The sequence below is a fragment of the Rhipicephalus microplus genome, chromosome X (assembly GCF_043290135.1).
Source record: "Rhipicephalus microplus isolate Deutch F79 chromosome X, USDA_Rmic, whole genome shotgun sequence".
Lineage (NCBI taxonomy): Eukaryota > Metazoa > Arthropoda > Arachnida > Ixodida > Ixodidae > Rhipicephalus > Rhipicephalus microplus.
This window is the reverse complement of record NC_134710.1, coordinates 361621706-361647307: the sequence shown is the minus strand read 5'-3', so window position 1 is coordinate 361647307 and position 25602 is coordinate 361621706. Positions and strand designations below refer to the sequence as shown.

At 46.2% G+C, this 25602-nt stretch overlaps 1 protein-coding gene across 3 annotated transcripts in view; it reads left to right on the top strand.

Moving 5' to 3' along the window:
- The window catches only part of LOC119161103 (ixochymostatin), a 108826-nt gene extending 101437 nt beyond the window's left edge, over positions 1–7389 (top strand). For all 3 annotated transcript variants that reach the window (XM_075879905.1, XM_075879904.1, XM_075879903.1), the window contains one exon: positions 3755–7389. In XM_075879905.1, the coding sequence (XP_075736020.1) occupies positions 3755–3910 (156 nt within the window). In that variant the 3' untranslated portion in view covers positions 3911–7389. The remainder of the gene's footprint in view (positions 1–3754) is intronic.
- The last annotated feature ends 18213 nt before the right edge of the window (positions 7390–25602 follow it).

Sequence of the window (25602 nt, the reverse complement as noted above, 5' to 3'; positions counted from 1 at the left end):
CGCAGAACTGCTCGTCAAGCTAGGATAAACAAAAGCGGCTCAGTCCCAACTTCTTCGTCCTCTTCCACACGAAAAACCACGCGAATTCATGCGGCAATATGCTGGGATTATTTAAGCAAATGTCTGTGGTTTCTGGTCAGAGTTCAAGCAGATGTCCACGCTGCTTATTGTTCGTCATGTAGCCCGCGTGCGTGTGCGTTGCTCACGAATCAGCTGCGGAAGTGTTTTGGCACGGCGCGTCCCCGTACGCGTAGAGTTTCCTAACATACACTAGAGGGAACTTTGGCGCTAGTGTCTATGGGAGCTGCAACGCACGGTGCTTCAGAAAGCATGGGGATGATGGGTAGTGCCCACATTTGTCTAATCTTCGTACTTCTGGCCTGCTTTTGGCTCCGTACGTGTTCGTGTGGCTTGGAGCTGTTTTCTCACGAAACAAAAATCAGCAAATGTTCAGTGGTTGGGCTTCACCACCTAATTCTTTTAGACTTACCTTTCCGAATCTGGTCACGAAGTTCAAAATGGTTGAATTTGTCTTTCAAAACAAAACCAAAACACAGCGATAAACAAAGCCGCCAGTATTAATTGCCACCCGCGTGTATGAAGACTAGGCAAATGTGTGTACTACCCATCATTCCCATGGTCGCTGAACAATCGCAGCGACAACGTCCCCTCTAGGTAATTTTAGGAAACTCTATGCCCGTACGGGTCCATCGTGTTGGCGATCCTTTGAAGGGGCATGCGCGCGACGCGCGGTCTATACTGGTGCGATTCTCATAGGTATGGCAGCCGTGATTCGCCAACAAGCACGCAGCTGCAACGCAACGAACAGAGTCGACAGTCTGAGTTGGGGAAACCAGAAGTAGGCAGTGTTTAAAGCAGCGCGTTTGCAATGATGTGCGCCGCGCGACATTGGGATGGGCATGGGAGGGGCGCTCAGTGAAAGGGCAAAGCGGCTTAGGGAAAGGATACCATGGCACATACCATGGCAGAGAGCAAAAGGAGGGATTATCGCGATTTCGATAACCAAACTTGTCTAACTCTGCTATTACGGCATGGTTTCGAAAAAATCTCATGAATCCATGTTCTTCATACACTCATGCATGATTTACCTACAACTGAGTTATGACCTCTAGGTAGTTTACGGGCGCTTTAAAGTCATTTCTGCTATCAGGAGAACTTGAAAATCATAGTTATTTTGAGAATTTGGCTTTTGTGAACCCCTCCAGTGAAACGCAATTGCCCCCAGCTGGTGGCTATTTCGAGGAGACTCCAAATAATTCACTCTCTTTAGTCTTTATTAGCTGCCTCGTGCGTTTTGTTTATTTACTACATTGACGTTTTTGACTTGAAAGTAGAAAAAGTAAGCTTGCGAAAGCAAGTAAAAATAAAGCATATATTTGTACAAAAAATGGTTTTTGTTCGGTGGCGCTACTCGTAAAATGTAAGTTTTTGCCAAAATTACATGTTTCTCTATAAAAGCGCAAGGTGGCTAAATAAATCTATAAAGAGCTGTTTGTGTAGAGTCTCCTAGAAATTGTCACAGGGCTTCTTGTCATTGCATTTCGCGTAAGGAGTTTATCAAGGCCACATGCTCAAAATAACCATGATTCCCATGCTGTAATGACGGAAACAATCAATTCAAAAATCATATGTTTGACATTCAGATAAGCTTTTATTCCCCAAAATGCATTTATGAGTATATTCAGGTTTTTGGTACCTGTGATAGACATCATGTTTTTGGTGTTTCTGATGGCCAGGTCAGGATGAAATTTTGCCCAGGTGCTCCTTTAATGGTCCCTGCAATACTTTTTGAGCATGGTCAGAAAACGCTGCCGATCTGTAGTAGAGGCTCCTGACAACAAGCGAGCCAAATATTATAGCGCAGGACGTGGCCTGGAGTTTACAATAGGTGCAATAATTTATCAAAACCAGCTAAAAATTGCTTTCTCTTCTCTCGAGAAATCACGGAATATGCCCAAAAATCACACGTAGCAAGCCCATCTATCAGTCATTGGCTGATCTAAATGTGGCGCGCTTGCTCGTTACAGAGATTGCCGCGGGAGGCTGCTACTCGCTCACACATGCGCGCGTGACGTTTTTGTGTGGTCCTTCCATCCCTCTCTGCTTAGCTTCCAGAGCTTTCGTCGGGATGAGAGAAGAGAGAATGAGGCTGCAGCGTGCGACAATTAACTCCGCTCGTACTGGGCGAATTCTTCAAAATTTTGCGGCGTTGCATTTGTGAGGCAATAAGCTCTTCCTGGAAACTCATTCCATGGTTACTTGAAAAAGTGTTTCAGGGCCCCTTTAAAACGTGATGCATGCGCGTATCTCCTTTAAAACTTGAAACTGCCTCTTATATTAATACGAAGCTAAAGCAAGCAAATTTATGAGATGAGCATTCTATATATTATCGCATAACAATTTTTCTTGTGCGTCATTTGCATTCTACAGGTAATTTGGAGCAACATGAGGAATCAGTGGTTCACAACCATAATCTTTTAGTAGCAGAAAGAGTCTGTTCAGAAAAAAAAAACATTCGATAAATTGTCATCGTACAAAACGAAAACTATGGAACTTAATGTAAAACTTAATGACATAATTTAAATTAGCGCAAAAACCTAGGTAAGCAGCGAAATTTTACTGCTCTGGACTACAGAATCAATAAACTTTTTCTTTCGAGTAGGACCTCCTTTAAATGTGTTCATTAGCCGCATTAGGATAACACTGGACATCATTAACATATGAGTTAGTAATGATCGTGCTCTACTGTGCTGTACTAAACCTGAGCTAATCTTGAAGTGGTAGGCGTATACCGTACAACTGTCTCAGAATAGTTTTGCGTACAGATATTAGCATACCCTGATGTCCACTCATTAGTGTTGCAACTTGTATTGTGGTTGAATAAAATGAACAATAATGTCTTATTTACCGTGCATTTTTTCCTACCCAGCTGGTAACTGGGGTTGAGTAACAATAATTGCAAATAAAATAAAAACGAACGGAGATGGTGTGGGAAACGTTTGCACTGATTTTAGGCAAACCTTACATCTTGGAGCACCAGTTTTCGTTGCTGACGTTGCTCACACTGTTTGGAGAAATGATTAGCAACGACAAAAAAGTAGGACCTTATTAGTAACTGTACATTTTATTAATTTTCAAAAGACCACTCATATCACGACATCCTTCATATTCGTTTATTGCAAGGTTGCTGGCTATCCCAGTGTTGTCTTCTCCATGTTTCTGTCTCCTTGTGTACTCTTGCCTTCCTGTCTCATTTGTTTTATATGCCTTGTCTTAATATCTTCAAATGATGCTACATTCGTTGTAATGTGTGCTTTCGTTTTACTCCTTGCTCTTAAACCTTTTCGATTGACGTTCTTTTTTATTTACTCGTCTCGATGCTGCACTTCTGTTCCTTTCACCTAAGGCAAACAACCTGTCATGCATTCTAAGAAAGCACGGTCATTTGCATCTTTTGGCAATTGTGACTGTGAGAGAAGAAAAAGTGCAGTGCAGCATGTCACAGACATTAAAATGTGCAGTCACTTACTCTCTCTCTTCTTCACTGTTTTCTTGTCATAATGACAGAGGTGGTAGTAGCGAAATGGCTGTGATCCTGGTTAGCCTGAACATATTTTTTTTTGCCATGACACTCAGGCAGTTTCGATGAAATTTGAGTGAAGAGATGACCACTACAGCCTTGTCAAAGAAGTGTCACTCAAATGGATACTGCATTGTTTATTGATCTGCACAGCTTACTCTGAGCGGCACATTGCCTACCAGATCCCGAGAAGGAAGCTGTGACCCAACCACTCCAGTGCGGCGCTCGTCACCACAGCAGCTGCGACCACGCAGCTCTATTGTCAGCACACCAGAGACGCCCAAGCGAAGCCCACTAGTGAACATATAAGCAATGTTTACTACTCGCTCCAAAACGCTTCCGCGGACACAAAAAAAGGAGTTCAGAGCCACTATAACCCATTGATGCAATCATAAAATGCAGTAGCCGTAGACTTATATAACTATATCTACGGGGAAGCCTCTGTTTTACTGTCGTCGTGGTTTGCAGAAGTGGAAAATCGGTTTCGGTGCTGGGCTGCTGACCCAAGGATCGATCCCAGGTGTGGCATTAGCAGTTAGATGGAGGCAAAGTGGTAGAGGCCTATGCAGCGCCCGATTTCAGAGCACGTTTATAAACCCTACGGGGTTAAAAGTTTCTGGTGCGCTCTCCTACAATGCCTCTTATAGCCTTACTTTTTTGGGACGTCAAGCCTAGTCAACAATCATCGTCAAGTAACTTCTCGACATTGTTTTTGTTGCTGCCAGTTTAAGGCATGGAAACACAACTTTTAACCAGAAGAGCTGTTAGGCGAGGTTTTCATGTCTGAGGTTGTGGTTAGACTGATCACGTGCCCTGGTATTGTGGGGAGAGTGGGCTGCGAGAGGTGAGGGTGTGCCGCCAGAAGTGAAAGTGGGGGTGGAGGAAGTCGAGGGGTGAACACTGGAGAAATATACCGAGATGAGGCAATGGTGAGGCACAGTGGAGTGTATAATATCGTGCCAATGTCAGCGTTCAGGAGTTGGCGCTTTGAAGTTGGTGCACATTTCTCATACTCCTGATGAAAAAGCCGCAGGACGTGGGTGTAAATACTAATAAAGGACGAATATAAGCTTCGCTGTTTCGACAGTGTTCACGAAGTGCAGCTGGCTGAGTTTTTTTTCGGATAACGGAGATTTGTGTAAGTTCATGGTATTCAACTTGAAAATAGCTCAACAACATGACGACGAAGAAGGAAGACATGATAGGGTATGCACTGACTCGGAAGGAAGAAGTTATTTAAAAAGAACATATCTTTTCATACTAGAAGAAGTCATGTGCACAACGATGCTGTTAAAATAAACAAGGGTGAAACCCAAACATGTGCATAAATATATCACATGTACGTCAACACTATATGTGCGCGAAAAGGAAATAACCTGGAGTTATTTCTGATAAACCTCTTAGTTGCGAGTCAGTGCCTGTCTTGTTCCTCCTTTCTTCGTACTCATGCTGTAGTGCTGTTTCCAATATGAAGAACGTTTGTTGCTCTCCAGATTCATGAAGGGGGGGACACACACGGCGCCATTTTTAGAGTGATGAAGAGCCGACTGAGGCAGCTACAGAGGAAACCTCATGCAGACAGTCTATATTTCAGCGTGTGAACACGCCCGTACGAGGCAGCAACCACAGTGGGGGCGAGCTTTTGCTATTAAATAAAGTGACTGCTAGCCAGTCTTTATTGTGTCCAATAGCTGTGTGTAGTCTACGAAAAGGCACTGGACTCACTGGACTTTTAAAAGTAATACATCGACAAGCAGTTAGATGGAAAGACGAAATAAAGAAATTCACAGGGATAAATTGGAATCAGCTCGCACATGATATGGTAAGCGGGAATGTATTGGGAGAGGCGTGCGTTTTGCAGTGGAAGAAAACAGGCCGAGATAGATGATGGTGATGTTGATGTTATCACTGAGTGTCCACATGCTCCGTGCTGCTAGAGTGCACCCATTGATCGCGCGAGAGCGCAAGATGCAATGATTTAAAAGTATGTGCTACCAGCTGAGTTTTCTACAGCTGTCATTTTTTTATGTATGTGAGAAAGCAGAATGGCAGCAGCTGTATTATATTACAGCAGTGAACACTTTTGGATGAATTTGGTCGTGCGTGAGAACTACTAGGTAACGCTGGTGTGCAGAAATATTCTGCAGATTAGAGATAAGGCTATGTAGAGTTCAGCTTTCTTACAGAGATACTGAACAGAAATTGAGAGAAACTGACAAAGACTTGGAAATTTCACTCGAAAGACGCATATATTCCAATAAACAGAGCTCATTTCGCATACTTTTGAATAGTTGGCTGTAATTTTTGAGGATTATCAGCGCGCGGCGGCTGCATTCCAGTACGAGCCGTGTGTCACATTCACCGTGGCTCATGCAGGGTGCAAATGTTCCTGTCTTCCTCTTTCCTTTTTCTACCTCTCCTTTACATCTCACTCTCTTCCTTCTGCAAAAATACTGAGGTGCGTCCCACATTATGGACATTATAGCAGTCGGAAGTAACGTTTGCTGCCAGTGCTCTTCGCAGTGGTTCTTGGAACCATAGTGGGAACTTAGCAGGTTGAGAGACGAGGGTGCTAGTTGAGAAATTCTTAAACAAAGGGTGGGTGCAGTGGCCAACCTTTTGACAAAAACATTTGTCTTTTTCAAGGCTGCAACTATTGAAGCTTGAGAATGGCAAGCTGAATTCTTGAAGCGGCGGCTCCAGCACCATTTCCTGTTTGTGAATTCCTCATCCATCTTCCCCTTTATGCCTTTCTTGTGGGTGACGGTTGGCATTGTTGGTATGCTAGTGTCCAATGTTTTAAACGTCACCAAAGGCCACCTCCTTTATTTCACGGCGAGGCAGCTAGATTCGGCAGTTCGCAAAAACACTTTAAATTCGTTATTTTGCCCTAGTGTCTGCCTGAAGTGAAGGTTGTGTCAACTGATTTAAGCACCCAATTTTTCACTTTGGCTGCAAACCTGCACAGAACACGCAGCACAGTCACAATTAAAGAAGGAAAAACGGCCTTTCACAGCCTTTTCTAACCACACTTTGGCTAATTGCTACAAGCAGACCTGCAGAATACCCACTAAGCCATAAATAATAATTTTTGTGTAGTAGGGACACATTTCCTATGCCATCCTGGGTGATTCTTAGGAAAAGTGCACTACCCACTCCACACTTGCAAGGAATCTTCTGTAATTTTTTATGCTGTGGCTGACGACGATGAAGAATCATGCGTGTTCTTTGTGCTTTACAGCTTCGCCATGAGGCCGGCCGATTTCTCGGTTACGGTCTCACTTGATGCTTATTGCTGAGCCGTCCCGGCTTCTCCAGGGGCTTCCGGTGTCATGTCTGGAGTACCCCATCGAGCTGAGGTGCTGGTGGCAAAGTATCTGCTGCCGTCCTAGCCTTCAAAAAGTGCACCAACTTGTGCAGTCGACAGCCTCTGTCGGCTGGGTCGGTGGAAGTGGCTTTCGGCGCCCGAGACGTGAAGTTGGTGGCAGTCTTGCCAGTGTCGGAACGTGCGGAGGACCTATCTGTATAAAGCAATCTTGACGGCCGCAGACTGGATGCTGCTGGGCTTACGCGGCGGCCAGCCTTTTTTTAAGCGACAGAGCATTACTTTTTTCATTAGTTTGGGGATATGGGCCTATTTATATGAATTTTCAAGTGCTTTTTTGTTTTATGCGGAAAATACACGATGCTTTAGGCAAACAGTGTTGCTCTGTGGATTGTAAAATTTTTTGAGCCGTGTGAACTCAAGAAAGATTGTACTCGAATTTAATTTTCTCTTTTACAGTAAAACTGAGGTTCAAAGAGTTTCTGTTGGTTTTATTTCTGCAGTTCCACGCACATGTCTATCATCAGACATACTCAGTAATCGCGTATTTCACATATGTCTGCACTTCCGTTTTTGATAATAATTAGAATAGCGGTAGTATCGAATACTCAAGTGAGAACCTTGAGGACTGAAGTGGAGAAGGGTTTCATATAAACAGCAGTTGAACATGGGTCTGTCGGTCCTTAGGGAAAGGAGAAATCCTTTCAGAAGAGAATATGTGGCGTAGTGAAAGGCTACAGAAATTTCGGCCCGCGGTGCTTTTTACCGTGCACATAAATGTAAGTTCATGGGCTCCGAACATTTTTGCCTCCATCGAAAATGAGCCGGCGCATCCGCCATTAAATCCGGCGACCTTCGAGTTAGCCTCGAGCGGCATAACCTAGGACCTTCGCGGTGGGGCGGTCAGCAATTGGGAATAAGCGGTGGCTGCGTCAGTGACTTCGACGTATCATAATTGAAAGACACGCGACATGACGTCGTAGGAAATGCGGAAGAGGTAGTGTTTTCAAACTTTGGATTACGAATATTGCGTGTTAGGTCGCGATTGTGTGGTGACCATAGCTTTGCAAACACAAGGTTACCTGGCAGTGATTTTAGCGCGTTCGCGTAAGTGCGCGCACAGTGATTGGCCTTGGCGTTTTTTACGACATGACAGACGTCCTTCATTACGTCTCTTGATGTAATTACATCTCTTAATGTTGTAACGTATATAAAAGGTAGCGCTTGCGGCCTGTTTCTTCCATTGTTTGACTCAGACTGGGGTGCTATGTATGATCGGCCGAGTTTCACGAAACTCAGGATCTTTCCGAGCTCTGGTTACACTCCCTAATGAACGAGCCATCAGCACGAAAATTCACTCCTCAGAGCACTGCGTTTCATTGGTTGCGATGGAGTCAGTCGTCGCGTCAAGGACGGTCGACTAAGTTGGGCCGTGTTTTGAAACCAGTGGCATCTTCTTTCAATTGTTTGTTGTTCCACTGAGTGCAGTAGTGCACCCATGCAATAAATGTTTGACGACGATATTTCTAGAGGCACGGGGTGTTTAAATTTATTTTGAAGCTTTTAATGCCTGTACTATGTTGGTTTTAGAATAATCAGCATGGTGGTCTCTGAGATCAGTACCGGCCGAGGGTCTTACACCATCGCGGCCTGTGCATTCTAGTGCGCTGCCCAGCCGGTGCGTGTCCTCTTTGTTGTCATCGCCCGCTAGCTCGCGAGCACATGTGACCGGCGAACTAGCTATTAGGAAGAAGCTCTTAAAGCCATGGGTCTGTCCCTTCTAGCTCAGGGTACGTCACCGCCTAGTTGGATGACTCACTCGGAAGGTGTGGACGGACGGATGGACAGGCCGACAGACATTGATTGACAGACAGACAGACAGACAGACAGACAGTTCACGGTTTACCAATAGAATTCTCCGAGGACTCGCCCCGCTTATCATCATTCACTCCGGGATATGCTGTGACTTTGTTTACTGGGCGGTATACCTGTATAGTTGGGCCAGGACAAGCTATGACCAGGCTAATTATTTGCCCCGCCTCGGTGGTCTAGTGGCTAAGGTACTCGTCTGCTGACCCACAGATCGCGGGATCGAATCCCGGCTGCTGCAGCTGCATTTTTCGATGGAGGTGAAAATGCTGTAGGCTCATGTGCTCAGATTTGGGTGCACGTAAAGAACTCATAGTTGAAATCAAGAAGAAGAAATGGTCATGGGGCGGGCACGTAGCGCGTAGACAGATTAACCGCTGATCATTAAGGGTAACTAACTAGATTCCCAGAGACGTCAAGTGGGTTAGGGGGAGACAGAAGGTTAGGTGGGCAGATGGGATTAAGATGTTTGCGGGTATAAATTGGCAGCTGCAAGCACAGGGCCTACTTAACCAGTGGAACATGGTAGAACATAAAACGATGCCGGTTGAACATAAAACCATGCGAATTTGCCCTTACTATAGTGAGAATTAATATACAGCTCATCAGAATGACGTTTATTAGCTCCTTACTCATCATGGCATTACTAATTGTGCCCGAGATAATTGCCTTTTACTTGAAACCTTATCAATAAAGTATGCTAAGTGTAACGGTCCTTAAGCTCAACCAATTAGTACAATAAGATTAAGACAAAGCTGATGTGGTCTTCACTTCGAAGCCGACCACGCAGATGAGTAGACAACCAGCTTAAAAAGCTGCAAGAAGCTAGGTGACCCCAAGCTCATGTATGGCTCTTCCCTTGCGCAATTAGTGTATGATCACCAAAATATTTTATATGCAAACAAGCTTCCGCTTAGCGTTCACCGCATCAAACGCTTGACAGTGACACCTGCACTATCACAGTCACGAGTTTAACTCGTGCCTTCTCAGAATCAACGAGTTTGTACTCGACGTAACGCGTCAATCACTTTGATTGACAAGCGCACGTGGCCAAGGTCAAATACAGCCAACACGTTTGCTCTGGCTGAGAAGATGTGCTCATGCCGAGTGGCGTGATTAGTCGATTAGCTTTATCGCTCATACTGTGCACGCAGGCACGCAGAGGTGTCAGTGATATCACCACGCGGTACGATGTCTCGCATTCAATTTACCGCGCTCACGACGTATCTAATCACATGCGCGTTGCCGTCGTAATGCGAGTGCCCCTGGAGATCACCTGTCGTTATATTTATTTACAATACTTAATAGAAGCAAAATGAGCAACACGAGTGTGCACCATTTGTGCCTTCGAGTGTGGAAATTTCTATGCTGCAGGTGGAACAAAAGAACCTGTACGGAAAAGGACATATGCCCACGAACACGCCTTTGGGAGGCGCGTGTTAGGTTTGCAAAAAATAGCGTGGAAATCACGCTGATGTCGCTGCACTGTTAGAATCTCGACTGGGTGAGGGCGCTGACGTGTTCGCACGTGGTGTTTCTTTTATAACCGCCGTAAATGTCTCACATGCATTCTCAACGCCACGCGCGTTCTTGTAGCCGTTTTTGGTGTGAAGGTCCTTATGGCGTGGCTTGTGCGTCCCAAATTCGTATGTAACCACCGGTGGCACATACCCGAAAGAGCGGTCCTTAGAATGTCCGCTGGATGGCGGCATTGTATATGATAAACACATGATTAAATATATGTGAAATAGTGGTACTTGGTGTGTTCACTAGATAGATGGACGGATGGATGGATGGATGGATGAAAAACTTTATTATACATATTGCTGAATGGGTGGAGTCCTTAGTCCAGGATTCTATTGGCTTTCGCCCCGGTCTTTGCGCGAGCCACCAGGACCTCTTTGACCCCCCGGTCCAGGCTGGAGAGTGCCGCCTCCCATCCATCTCTACTGAAATCCCTAAAGACATCTGTTTTGGATGTGTTGCACTGGCACTCCCATGCCATTTGATAAAGTGTAGCTATATTAGCGTTGCATAGCCTGCATGTTGGTGAGGGGTACTTAAAAAGTCGATTTTGAAGAGTACGTGAGGGTTCAAATACGATAACGTTTGTAAGCGGCGCCAGGCTACCTGTGCGGCTTTAGTGAGTTGAGGATGTGGTGGAGGATATTTCCTCCGCGCAAGCCTTTGGTTTTGTAATACTTCAGTGTATGTGGTCAGGTTGGCTGTCTGATCTAGAAGGGCTGGTGTCCCTACACTGAAGTTAGAGTCCCGGGGTAAGAGAGCTCGGGCGGAAGCATGAGCTAGCTGTTGCCTCTAACTCCACAGTGGCCAAGTATCCATACGACTTGTTTCCAGTCTCCTTCAGTACGGCCTTCTGCTGCTAGTGAAAGTATTCTGCGTGCTAGAGGACTGATTTCGCCTTTAAGGTAGTTGTGATAGGCCGTCACTCAGTCCGTAAGGACGAAGGTTGACGCTGGGTTTCTGAGCGTGAGGGCCATAGCGACCTCCTCCGTGCTTGTACCATCATCCTGTATGGTAGATACACAGTCGAAACATTGACCCTGGTTTACTACTGCCACCGTGCACTGTCCTGTGTGTGACCGGGCGGCGTCTACGAAAAAGGCACTCTCGTCATCTCAGTATTCAACATGGGCTTTGGCTCTGGCTTGGCGCCTATCTGCATGGAATGTGGGGTTCATATTCCGAGGAAGAGGCTTGGATGATGCCTTTCCGCCATGCCTCCGGCAGCCTATGCTTGTTCTTAACGTGCGTTGGTGGTGTCTGATTGTCTGATTATTGGATTGTCGAGATGGGCTTTGAATAGTTCTGCTGCGGTGTTGTGAAGTCCCAGTTGTTGGAGTCGTTCTGTAGACGTCCGTCTAGGGAGGGTCAGTGCCTTTTTGAGGGTATCGCGCAATATGGCGTCGATCTTTTGTTCATATGTCCTAGATATTTGCAGGTAGGGATAGCTGTATATTACAAGGCTGACTACAAAAGCTTGAAAGAGGTGTAGGAGGTCGTGTTCCTTCAGCCCTATGTTCTTATTGGCAATCCGACTAACCATACGGGATATTTGGAGGCACCTGTTCCTAAGTTTCTGTAATGGGATACTGTTGCTAAAGTATGCTCCTAGGATTCTGATATTTCTGGCTTCCTGGACAAAGGTGCCCTCTACCTTGATTTTGAAAGGTGTGGGTTTCGAATATCTGTGCCGGAAAACAAGCAATTCTGACTTAGAGGGTGAGCATTCTAGACACGCTGCGTTACCGCCTAACTGGATGGACGGATGGACATACCCGAGAGAGCGGTCTCTCAAATGCCCGCTGGATGGCAGCACTTGTATACAATGAATACATGATGAAAATGTGTGAGACAGCGGTACTTGGAGTGTTCACTAGATAGACAGATGGACGGACGGAAGGACATACCTGAGAAAGTGGTCCTTATAATGTCCGCTGGATGGCGGTACTTGTATATGAAGAATACATAAAAAATGGCCTATGATCTGCATGTTAAATTACAAATGTCGTCGAAAGACGATAGTCATGCGTCTGGAGAGAGTGAACAAAACATTTATTTGATGTTCTGCACAAGAAAATCGGTGAATGGTATTCTTGAAACGCTGCGTTGAAATGCCTTGAGCGTGCAGTGGAGGTGAAGGAGCGCATCGAGGCACGTAGGACACGAGCGCCATCTGGGAGTTATCTGCCAGATGGCGCTCGTCTCGGAGGTGATAAGGCGTGGAAAGGTGGGTTGGTGTGCATGATTTAACGTCCGAAAACCACCACATGATTATGAGAGATGCCGTAGTAGAGGGCTCCGGGAATTTCGACCACCTGCGGTTCTTTTACGTGCACCCAAATCTGAGGACACGGGCCTACACCAATTCCTCCTCCATCGGAAATGCAGCCGCCGCAGCCGAGATTCGAACCCGCGACTTGCGGGTCAGCAGTCGAGTACCTTAGCCACTAGACCACCGCGGCGGGGCAAGGTGTGGAAAGCAAAGCGACGGGCAGGGGCCACCACCATTTTTTAGCAAAGCGTTGGTAACACTTGCATTTTTGAGCACAGCGTTTCACTGTCAGCTCAGGGTGTTTAACGCTGCGGTCCTTAAAATTAGTTGTGTGTGCCTTCTCTAGTACAAAGGCACACATAGAAAACATCCATGCATTGTTATGGCACCTCAGCTATGCGCAAATATTGCTTTTTAATTAACAACCGCACAAGTATGAACGCTGGATCTTGAGCAATAATGATGGGTGCTGCGGATGAGGTTGGCCATTTGAAATTTCGTTAGGGGGACAAACAGACAATTGTACAGACAGACAGACAAACAAACAAACAGACAGAAATACAGATAGACGAAAATATTTCCGTCGAAGATCCCCAAGGCTATCGTCTTTAAAAGATGTGATATACTGGTACTAGGAGTGTTCAATAGATAGACGGACGGACGGATGGACAGACGTACAGACTAACGGAAGGACACACAGACGCAGGGATGGACAGGCAGAGGGACAGCTGAACAAACAGACGCATAGACGGACGGATGGATGGATGGACAGACAGACAGACAGACAGACAAACAAACGGACGAATACATGGACGGACGGATGCACCGATGGTCACACGGATGGACGGACACACGGACGGACGCATGGTCGGATGGAAGCAAGAACGAATAGACGCAAGAAAGCATGGACGGACTGACGAACCCTTCGCTCCACCAATCATCATTCACTCCGTGGATATGCTGTGATTTTTATCAACACTGCTATCACGCACTCCGCACTGTCTTCATGCCGTGGCCGCCTCAGAGCGAGCTCGAAAAAAACTCGTCTGGCTGACAAGCTCGGGCCATCCTGGATAGCCCCTCTGATAAGACACCGCACTCGGAAGCGCGAGTGGGCGCTTTGACGTCAAGTCAATGGCAGTGTTGCCATTTGGGCAACTGAAGCCTGTCCTGTTTCAAAACACACACACACACACACACACACACACACACAAACTTGTGCAATAAAAATGAGGTACTTCTATCTAGTCACCACTGGTCCTCAAAAAAGGAAGAAGGGGCTATAAGCCCAACACTATAGAACGGGAAAAGCCGATTGGGAAAGGCCAACCAACCGTGAAGGATCGGCCCGTTTGGCTTATCCCAGATAAACGGGGAATACAATCAATCAAGGCAACAGCGGCTGCGAGAAGACCCAGAAATGGTGGAAGGCCTACGCCAACGACGACGTGCTCGTTAATTTTACTAAAGGTACGAACATTTGTATAGTGTGATCAACTTTTATAGGGGTTTGGAGGATTCACTCCAGGGCTGATGCGAGCGCTTCCCACACACAGGCCAAGCCCCTCTGCACATGGACACATGCAGAGGGGGGCGCTGATTCGCTCCGCCAGCACGTCACCGTGAAGAATCCTTTGCCACCATGCAAAACTTTGTGTCAGCAAGAATTTATCTTCGACGATGACGATGATGTGTGGTATTTTAAGGCGCTAGGTTCATTCGATGGCAAAAGAGTGCCATTTCAGTAGAATAGAGATATGAACAATGAAATGGTGCGTAGTTGTATAGGGGCCTTAAGATTACTCGCGCTTACGTGGCTAAAAACATATAAGTATTTAAAATCATGACAGTGATGTGAAGTGTGTCCAGTGCAAGTGAATGGCGAAAGGTCATGATCATAAAACGATGGCAGGCATGTAGTCACTGCAGCCGCGACCTCGGTACAGAGGTCAGGCTAGGGATCAACTCGAAATATGCGATGAGATCTATGTGCACCATTTAAAAACCTAATCAGTGATTGAGGTTAAAAATCGGATGCCTACCGATGAGCATTCCAGGATGTAGTGGGAGCTGCTTTCGGGAGCATAGTAAAGAGTGCTTTTTTCTCAGAGCATCCAACTAATCGCACTGTACGGGGATGTGGAGAACAGTAAGTGGTTCTCCACATCTCTCACACAATGGCAGATCGCCACCAGACAAAAAGTGCGAATGTGTTGAGCGAGTGTGTCCTATTTGTAGCCTTGTAAGTGTGACTTTTATGTAGCGGGATCTGGATACTGTTGGTCAATTTTCAAGTCTCGGTTTTATAACGTGCAATTTGTTCTTCTTTTTCTATCCCACAGGAGCTGCCAGCGCGCCCTCAGCTCCCGTCGTTGGAAGGGTTTCATGTCAACAGCAGGGACGGCCAGGGATGTATTGGCGGGTGCATGGTCGTGCGCCGACGCATTCAGCTGGTCCGCCAGTACGTTTCCAGCAATCTCGTGGATTGACGATAGGCATTGTTAGCAAGGCTATAATATGTTGCCTCTTTCCTATTGAGAAGGCAAGTGCCAGAGGAGAAGAATACTGTTCAATCAGAAAACCACGCACATCGCAGCACGAGTCACCCTACAGACTGCTATGCGTGCTAAAATCTTCAAGGAGAAGATACGATTCTGGAAGTTCATCAATTAACACCCCGAATTTACTAAGTGTGTGCTGCGGAGGTATATAAATCGACAAAATCGTGACCAGTTTGTTCAAGATAACGGCTTGGACGGCTACTGCCTGAAGAGACGTCTGAAATGGTAAATGTGTAAAAGCAATTCTTGGATTCACAACAATGGCAACACCACCGGATGACGCGACTGCATCTTCCGATGCAGTCGTTATGAAGCAGTTTAGACAGCTTCTTATACTGAGCTTCGTCACGAACCTCCAGAAGAAGATCGCCACTTCCCATCTTTGTCTCTTTATAACCCGAGCCCATTGCTTCCGGGAGAGTTTTCGACACAAGGAAAAGTAAAGTCGCTCAGACTGTCTTCTTTTCATTCTGGCTGTGGATAACATCGTACTTTGGGAATATCGGCTTTGGTGTGTTAAGCAGGAAAGTGTCTTCGGTGCGCCACTTGTTGCGGGAGCGATCAAGAAGCGGGAGGGGAATTTTTCCATAAATATACTATAAAGTTCAGTAGCGATGGTGGCCACCCACAACCAAGCGTAACATGGGGACACTAAAAGGTTGAAAGCGAATACTTGGAGACGCCAGCCATATATCTCCGCTATAACTTGTTATAATTATCCTAGGTTGAATAGCTACACCAGGTTAACCCTCGCCACCAGGAAATTTGGAAGTAAACAGAAGAGAGAAGGTGACAGAATCGATTTAAAGAGGAGGAAGGACGAAGATGTAGGGAGAAAGAGGTAGGAAAAGGCGACTGCCGATTTTCACTTGGTGGGTCAGCCCAGGGGTGCAGTCTACGGGAAGGCGGGGCTAAAGGGGTGTGTTGCCTCTGCAGAGGGGCCTTAACGGTCCAATCACCCAGTGTCGGCTCAACCCCTAGGATCCCCTTTTCCCCGGACACGGTTCAACCACGCACAGCTAGGCGTGGGAGAGGTCGAAAGCCCCCATTAGCTCGAGTTCATGGTGTCGCTACACACCAAACGTCTGCTTGCACAGACGCCCCTGAGGAGAAATTGTATTTGGTGGTAATTTGAGAGCTGCGAATACTTCATTTCAGTGGGAGTTTCTGTGGTTGGAGTTGGGCCATCCGTCTCGTGTCTGTGACTTTCTGTAGTGAAACTCGAGCCTCTTAGCGCAGAGAATCAACCCAAGAAAAACTTGGCATCCCCTGGCTAAAGACGAGCAAAACCTAGAAGCAGCTTAAAAACAAGGTGCATGATATATATAGTTTGGGAAAGCCTCGAAGCGGCTTAGGAATCGTCCAGTGGCGCTGTTTCAAGACTAGCTTGTCTTGGTGAGGGGTTTTCATAATATTGCTACGTAGCTATCTCATGAAGGGTGAGCCATTCTGTGGAAGCAAGACGATGAAGAGGACATGTTTGCTCGCCCTGTGGGCTGCGCTCCGATTTTATCAGCGTGCATACACTGGCAAATAGTCACGTTCAGTCTCATGTTTCATAACATATTTGTGGTGGAGGTGCTGGTCCTTCCCTATACCCACTACGAAGCTCCGCAACGGCCGCTTCATCACCCGCTTGTGTATACTTACGTCACCACCATCAGTGAAATCATCAAAGAGTGCCGGCGGTTTGAACATGCCAAGAGCCACCGTATCCCGCAGAAATTCAGCCGACTGCCCAACACGGCCGCAACTTCATCGTGTGAAGCCGCTCGCCAACCACCCACCTATGACCTCGTCAGCCGAAGTGTTCATCGGAAGCTTGAAGCTGCCTGTCCAGCTCCCATTCAACAGCCTGTTTTTACTACCCAAGCCACAGACCCATCGCAGCCATCGGTAGCCTTAATTCAAGCTGTGGTAAGGCCGGAGTTCGCTAATCTTGGTCTTCCGTCAGCGTGTACCGTGACTCACTCTGAAGTACGCCCATAACCCGCAAGTGACGCTCGCCGATTTTCTCCATCATTGCCCTTCCGGAACACTACGCAATGGCGAACTCCTGACGGCCAGCTTATCTGCTTTTTCTGTCATTAAAGTGGACGTATTTCTCGTTATTGCCGTCGCCGCTTGTCCAACCCACCACGTCAGAGCTATCCTACTTATACGCACCCTACCAATACTGGGCGTGCAACCGCTAAACCATCCAACTTTTACTCGCCACCTCCTCACGAGCCTTTCCCCACTGGCGCCCCTTCTTCCGGTTGCCACTACTCCCGCTCCTCGTCGCCGCTACACCGCTCTCCGCCGCCTCGGCGCTTTTCCTCTCCGAGCTTCTGTAGACGATCCCAGTAGGAAAACTAGATATTGCAGCTTATGGAGGTGAAGCTGGAATACACACGACGCCCGGAAACCCTCTACTGACGCTGCCCAAACACCACAGTCTCATTGAAGTAAAATTCGACAATGTTCCCGTTACTGCCCTTGTTGACACAAGTGCCCACCTATGTATCGTGAGCGCACATCTGGGCCGCCGTTTGCAGAAGATCATGACGCCCTCTACGACTCAAGCCATACGTGTTGCCGATGGTGGCGCTGTAAAAGTCGTCGGAATGTGCACTGCTCGTGTCCACATTGCTGGTCGTCACGTCGTAGTCCTTTTTGCCGTTCTAGACCGCTGCCCCACATGACCTCATACTAGGCCTTGATTTCCTCTCGGCACACACGGCTTTATTTGACTGTTCTTCAAGCACGCTAAGCCTCGACCTTCCCCTGCTTTCTGATGCCTGTGAAAAGCCCGTCAGCCGCTTGGGTCCAACTACTTTTGTTCGCTTGCCGCCTCGAGCGGTGACATACGTGTGTCTGTCATCGATCTCTCCAGTTTCCGACAGAGAGTACATCGTTACACCGATAACAGATGCGCGACTGACGCGCAGTGTTACAGTGCCGCATACCATCGCCACATAGTGAACAACTGTGTGTTTCTTCCGCTCTTAAATTTCGGCCTAATTCCTCAAGTGTTGCCCTACGAGATGTCGCTTGCTCAACTTACTGCATAAGTGATGATGACATAAACGTTGTCACTGTAACTGTTCCGGACCAAGCAGAAGTCCCACGGTCACCCAGTTCTGCCGAAGCCATCTTTCGAAATATGATTGGACCAGACTTTTTGTCTGACCAGGCCGACGCTCTCTGCCCCGTTTTGCCACCTACGGTGATATTTTTGATATCTGTGATCGTCGCTTAGGGCAGACTAGTATTGTCAAGCACCTAATTAACACTGGTGACTCTGCGCCTACCCACCGTCGGCCTTAACGCGTGTCGCAGTAGACCGAGCAGTGATTCAGAAGGAAGTGACCAACATGCTTGCGAAAGACATCATAGAATTATCGTCAAGCCCTTTGGCCTCCCCAGTGGTCTTGGTAAAGAAGAAAGACAGCTCCTCGTGTTTCTGTATTAATTATCAGCACCTCCACAAAATAACCAAAAAAGACGTGTATCCTCTTCCACGTATTGACGACGCACTTGACTGTCTTCATGGCATTACCTTGTTTTCATCTCTTGACCTCCGATCTGGCTACTGGAAAATTCCTGTAGACAAAATGGATCGTGAGAAAACTGCATTCGTTACCCTCGATGGCTTAACCAATTCAAGGTCAAGCCGTTTGGTATCTGCAACGCCCCAGCAACCTTCGAGAGATTGATGGACACGCTGCTGCAAGGATTTAAATGGGCGACGTGCTTGTGTTACTTAGATGACGTGACAATCTTCTCACCCACCTTTGCCACACATCTTGAACTCCTTTCGACCATTCTATCAACATTCAGACATGCCGGCCTCCAGCTGAATTCCTCGAAGCGCCACTTCGGTCTTCGTCAAATTACTGTGTTGGGCCACCTTGTTGGCGCTTCCGGTGTACGACCAGACCCGGCAAAAGTACGCGCAATAACGAACTTTCTCGTTCCGCGTACTATCTATGATGTTCGCAGTTTTGTGAGCCTATGCTCACGAACTAAACTTTCGCCGGTTTGTGAAAGACTTTGCGGCACTCGCACGCCCACTCACAGAACTTCTCAAATACGACGTCCCGTTTGGTTCGGGTTCTCTTCAAGGTAACGCTTTCTCCCGAATGAGCACCGCTCTAACGACACCACCAATACTTGCATATTTCGTCTCAGATGCTCCTACAGAATTGTGCACAGAAGCTAGTGGTCACGGCATCGGCACAGTTTTGGCCAAAACTCAGCGGGGCACTGATCGTTTAATTGCACATGCACGTCGTATCCTTTCAAGGCCTGAGCGTAACTACTCCCTAACAGAACGAGAATGCCTCGCCCCTATCTTGGCGGTTTCAAAATTTCGTCCTTACTTTTATGGCCGCCCGTTCCTTGTCGTCACAGATCATCACGCCCTCTGTTGGCTTTCTTCACTGAAAGGCCCTTCTTGACGACTTGGCCGTTGGGCGTTGCGTCTTCAGGAGTACTCCTACTCAGTTGCTTACAAGTCTGGACGCCTCCATCTGGACGCCGATGCTTGTCCCCCTACCCTGTTGATCAACCAGATGAATCAGTCGGCGAGCCTAGCCCCATCCTCATGTCCATGTCTAAGTTTCATCAGATTGGTGACGAACAGTGTCGCGATCCTTCCTTTCGGTCACTCATTGCCCGTCTGAAATCTGACCCTGTCGACGTGCCACTCCGCATGTTCGTTCTCCTAAATGGGTCACTGTACCATCGTAGCGTCCAGGCAGATAGCCCTGAGCTACTTCGAGTCGTGCTTAACCATCTCCGTTCAGCGGTACTGCATGAGCTTCGCGACGAACCAACTGCCGGCCATTTAGGCGTATCTCGCACGTACGACCGCGTCTGATGACACTTTTTTTGGTGTGGTCGCGCGCGGTCCGTTCGACGTTACGTGGCCTCCTGCGATAAATGCTAACGTTGAAAACGATCTGACACACCCCCTGCTGAACTCCGTTACCGAATCTCTATCCTTACCGAACCTTTCTTCCGTGTTGGTGTAGACCTCCTCGAACCATTCTCTGAATGAAACTTTTTAAACAAGTGGGTCGCCTTTGCTATAGATCATGCGACCAGGTTTGCCACCACTAGAGCGCTCCCCACCAGCGCTGATATGACGAACTACAGACGTTGCCGGACGTTGCCGACTTTTTGGTCCACGATGTAATTTTACACCATCGCACTCCTCGGCAATCGCTCACTGATCGTGGAGGCACATTTCTGTCACGCGTAATCGATTACCTTTTGCGCTCTCCTTCAACGTAACATAAACTGACCACTTCCTACCATCCTAAAACAAATGGCCTTACCGAACGCCTAAATTGCACCTCCACGGACATGCTCTCGATGTATGTCTCATCTGACCATTATGACTGCGATCTAGCGCTACCTCACGTGACGTTCGCCTCTAATTCATCTCGTCAGGATAGCGCAGGTTATTCACCTTTTTTTATGATCTATGGCTGCAATCTGACTTTACCACTGGACACCCTACTACCGACTATTACACCTCCGCCGAGTGAATATGCACGTGATGCTATCGGTCGAAAGACATCATCGTGATAAGACATATCGGTCAAAAGACATGACGTGCATGGTAGTGCCGACCACGCACGTCAGATTGCCCGCTCTAGGAGGCTGTTGGCTTCACAAGCAACCCAGAAGGCTCTCTACGACTACAAGCATGTCGACACTGACTTCACACCTGGTTCTCTAGTTCTTCTTTGGTACCTAGTTTGTCGTGTTGGATTGTCAGAGAAGTTGCTATCTCAGTACAAGGGACCTTACCGTATCTTACGACGGGTTACGGACGTTACCTATGAGGTCATTCTAGTCTCCGGGATGAACCTGCCTGCAAACACCCACAGTGACGTAGTCCACGTCAGTAGGTTGAAACCATACCGCCCCTGTACTGAAGAACACGTATAAAGTGCTTGATTGATATGTGGGGTTTAACGTCCCAAAACCACCATATGTATATGAGAGAAGCCGTAGTTGAAGGCTGCGAAAATTTCGACCACCTGGGGTTCTAGAAGGTGCACCCAAATCTGAGCCCTTGGGCCTACAACATTTCCACCTCCATCGAAAATGCAGCTGCCGCAGCCGGGATTCGATCCCGCGTCCTTCGGGTCAGCAGCCGAGTACCTTAGCCACTAGACCACCGCGGCGGGGCGTATAAATTGCACCGAGGTGGTGCTTTTACAACAGGGGGGTAATGCTACGTAGCTATCGCATGAAGGGTGAACCATTCTGCAGAAGGAAGACGACGAAGAGGACTGATTTGCTTGCTCTGTGTGCTGCGCTCCGATTTTATTGGTGTAAATACACTGGCAAATAGTCACGTCCCGTCACACTTTACTTAACAATATTTTTATTCCTCACGTATGAAACAAGTGTGCTTGCAGGTACACATCTACATCTACAATCCCAGTTTGAAGGTATGTAGCATATTCAAGCACTGAATGAGACTGATGAGCACCTTCGTGAGCGACGCATCTTGCCAAAGTTTGCGATATGCACGATGCTCTCTGGTGTGTCTGGCTATACTGTAGTGGGAAGTGCCTTTTCCCAGCCCTAACTCGCCTAGCAGAAAGTGCTCAAATGGTTATTTCGAGGCTTGTACGCCAATAGTATCAGGCCAATAAGTATCTATGAAGATTTATTACCTGTGTTATCTGACGCTAGAAGTCTCTGCCAAAACTAATTGGCAATACTCTAACACATAACTTCTAATGCTTCACAGCTGCTCCAAAACTTCCCTTTTACTGCTCCAAATTGGCTTCAAGACAGCGTTACTCCCTCTCCCTCAGCTGCTCGCAAAGATTTAAGCCAGCTTGAACCCCTGATCATTTTGAAGAACCTAAGAGCGCTAATCAAGACTGCAATGAATAGGCATAGTCATCAATTTCAGCCTTTCTGCTGCTGCTGCTGACGGCGGCGGCGGCGGCGGCGGCGACTGCAGCAGCAGCAGCAGAATGAAACCCTTTTGACCAGCCGGAAAATAAAATGAATGCATAAACTTTTCGTTACATGACTTCTTTATTGATTGCATAGTGTTTTCATCACCCAACGGTTCCACAGTGCTGATAGGTGTTTAAAAGTAAACCACCCACCACAAATCCTGATCATCGCTCTTCAACCGATGAACAATGCACTCACATCAGTAAATGTGGAATTATTAGTGGTCTCCTTAGAAGCGTGAACTTTCGTGCGCAGGTGCTGTTTTGTTCCAATGCAGCGTGGTCTTTTGCCTCTAAAGAAATCAAAGAGTTCGCTAGACATGAGTACGTCAACAAAATAGGCCATCACAACGTTCATTATTTAAGCAGCTCCACAACAATTTTTAAATGAAATTGCAGTTGTACGAGTTTTTATATTTATATGTGCGGTATAATGTCTTAAGCCCACCATATGATTGTGGTAGACGCAGTTGTGGAGGGCTGCGGAAATTTCGACCACTTGGCGTTCTTGAACGTGCACCGAAATCTGAGCTAATGGGCCTACAGCATTTTCGCCTCCACCGAAGATACAGTCGCCGCAGCCGGGATTCGATCCGACGAATTGCGTATCAGCAGCCGAGTACTTGAGCCAGCAGACTACCACAGCGGAGATGCAGTTCTATCGATGGTCACAACGTCACAGATAATGTGCCCCAAAACTCGCAGGATCTTTTATGTACTCGAATGTCTAATATGACTCGAAAGCGGAAGCTTTTCCGTGTGGCTTTTTTAACGCAAACTTTCTATCGACACCCAAGGCTCACTATATTGCTGACTAATGAGCTGTCACACACACAAATACTACAAATAGAATTACTGACTAACATTGGTAAATAAATCGGCACTGATTTGATTTGATTGATCACCATGTAACAAACTTTCATTGGTCAATGTTACTTGCTTGCTTGTTTCTACATTGTGGCTCTTACCCCAATAAGAGGGATTGGCCAAGAAGCCAGCGGTTGATGTAAGGGAACAATTTAGGATTATGCAGGCGAGATAATGATTATTTATTTTAACTAGACGAGATAGTTTTGGAACAGTGTAAAAAAGCAAAAGAAAAGACATAATAGGAGCTTTCCAATAACTGGGGCAATTTAATATTACATATTTCTTGAATCGGTCAAGTCTGTAGCACTAAGCGCCAAATTCGGTACACACCCTTAACACCGAGCTACTTATTCACGTGGTTACGAACTGTGTCACCAGGCAAGGCGATGCACTAGTTTTTATTTTGTGTGATTTCGACCTTTGGAACTTGTATATTGTATGTCTAGTTTTTATGTTACAAAAGCACAAACGAGCATCTTTATTCGAAATGGGCCAATTCTAAAGCAGATTAGCTTAAATAATGCTTCATTAGCACGTACATTATCTAAATTTGGTGTAGGAACATTACTAACAAATATGAGAAATAAAACTTATTTATTATAGCTGTTTTAGAGGAAAGTTCGAAGTATTTATGCGCCAAAACAGCCTTATATACCTTGTTTACGTTTTAAATATGGTCTATTTCAAAAAAAAGCTCCTCAAGTGTAAACGTACAAAAACTATTCCAATCGCCACATAAATGCTCGACTGTGTCACTATCATTCGCCGTCTTTTAATTTCTATGGGTGTCTTTGTGGCATGTTGCACCTCGTTGTGAGATCATTTCACTCCTCGGAATAAGCAAAGATTACGTGTACACAGAGCTCGGGTTGTTTTGTTTCATTTCATTTCTTCTTAGAATTTTGCTAGACAACTTTAAAACATACAAATTCAGTACTTCTGGAACGTGTGTTTGGAGGCTAGTATTGCCGTTGTATAGGGTTCACCGTGGTTACACTGTTCGAGTTTACAAAAAAATCTTTTGACTTATTGTGCTAGTCACGAAACGATAGACTGAAAGCGCACCCCTGTGGCTGACCCAAAACTATGAGCAAAATCCTAATCAGCATTGTGCCAACTTGTACGGTCTTAACTAGCGCAATTCTCACTCTGTTTCGGTTGCTTCTTTTTTCTTCCTCACTCTCTCTCTCGCTCTCGCTCTCTTCTTTTCCATTTTTCGGTTTTGATCTTGTTCTTTGTTATCATCACATGGCACGCGCAATGAAGAAACAACTACATTGTATATCCATCTAGTCAACCTCAATATATGTGCTGAACACAGGCGTTATTTAACACGAGATTACTAGGCGATACAAAATTGTGTGGTATAACTATCCTAATTACTCAAATGGACATCGGTCGCCATGAACTAAACATCCGTATTTTCAGTCGATCGTAAAAACGAGAGAAGATGCGTGTGCCGGCCGAGTTATTAGGACCATAGTGTGTACTCAAATGGTATTTTCTGCATGGATTTAATTCGCTGTATGTCGCCAAGTTGATAAGTGTATCAAACCGTAGCGACATACTATGGGGCATCGTGGTGAGCCTCAGTCATCATAAAAATTATGTTCGATTTATCCCCCAATAACGTCGTTACCTTAATAAATTTTTATAGGAAATGTATAGCTCCACACAGATTGGAAAGTGACCAAATTTGTACCACTACTGAAAAAACAGGGTGCCATAGATAACATTCGGCCTATTTCCTTTACTTAGAATCTCGTGAAGCTAATAAAGCGGTTATTATATAAACATCTTGAAAAATGGATTGAAGTAAATAATAGTTTAAGCAAATCTCAAATATGATTCAGGTCGGACTGTTCAATATGGTGTGCTCATGTTGACTCAGAAAGTAGAATTAGGCTTGCTCGTCACAAAAACCAATACGCTGCTCTATGTAACCTTAGATAATGCTAAGGCATATTAAAGTGCAGAGCACACCATATTCATTAGTGGACTTCGCAGCGTCAAGGTTACCGAGTATATAGTTGTATGGGTACAAAGGTTCTTAAGCGGATGAGCATTTTATTGCTCGCACAACGACTCTTGTTCTCAAACATACCAACAAATAAGAGGAGTGCCTCAAGCGTCGCTTTTCTAGCCCATTTTATTTAATAATTTGCTGAGCTCCATTCTCCTGCATGACAATGCCATATGATCAATAACGTCATGGAAAATTTAGTAATTTTTAGGTTTCCGTAGATAAATCAATAGCATCTTTCTACACAATTGGAAGTCATAGTAACTAGATCACGAGGTTGTGTGGCCCCTTTGAAATCTATATTCAAGTAAGGCTGGTCTGGTGACACCACCTCTAGCAACTTTTAATTAGAAACAGAAAGAATAGGGCAATATTTTTGCTCTGTAGCCGATACAGATTACTAAGAAAAACACTTCTTATCGTATTCGCGAACTTGTGCCTGAACTTCACGATTGAGAACATACTTTCTTTCGGTGCTCATGATTTAGGGTTCAGCCACAAGACATCTTTTGGTGCCGTTTGTACTTACCTTCATGGAAATAAACGAATGAAATTTCTATATGCATGAGTATTGTTCCTGCTG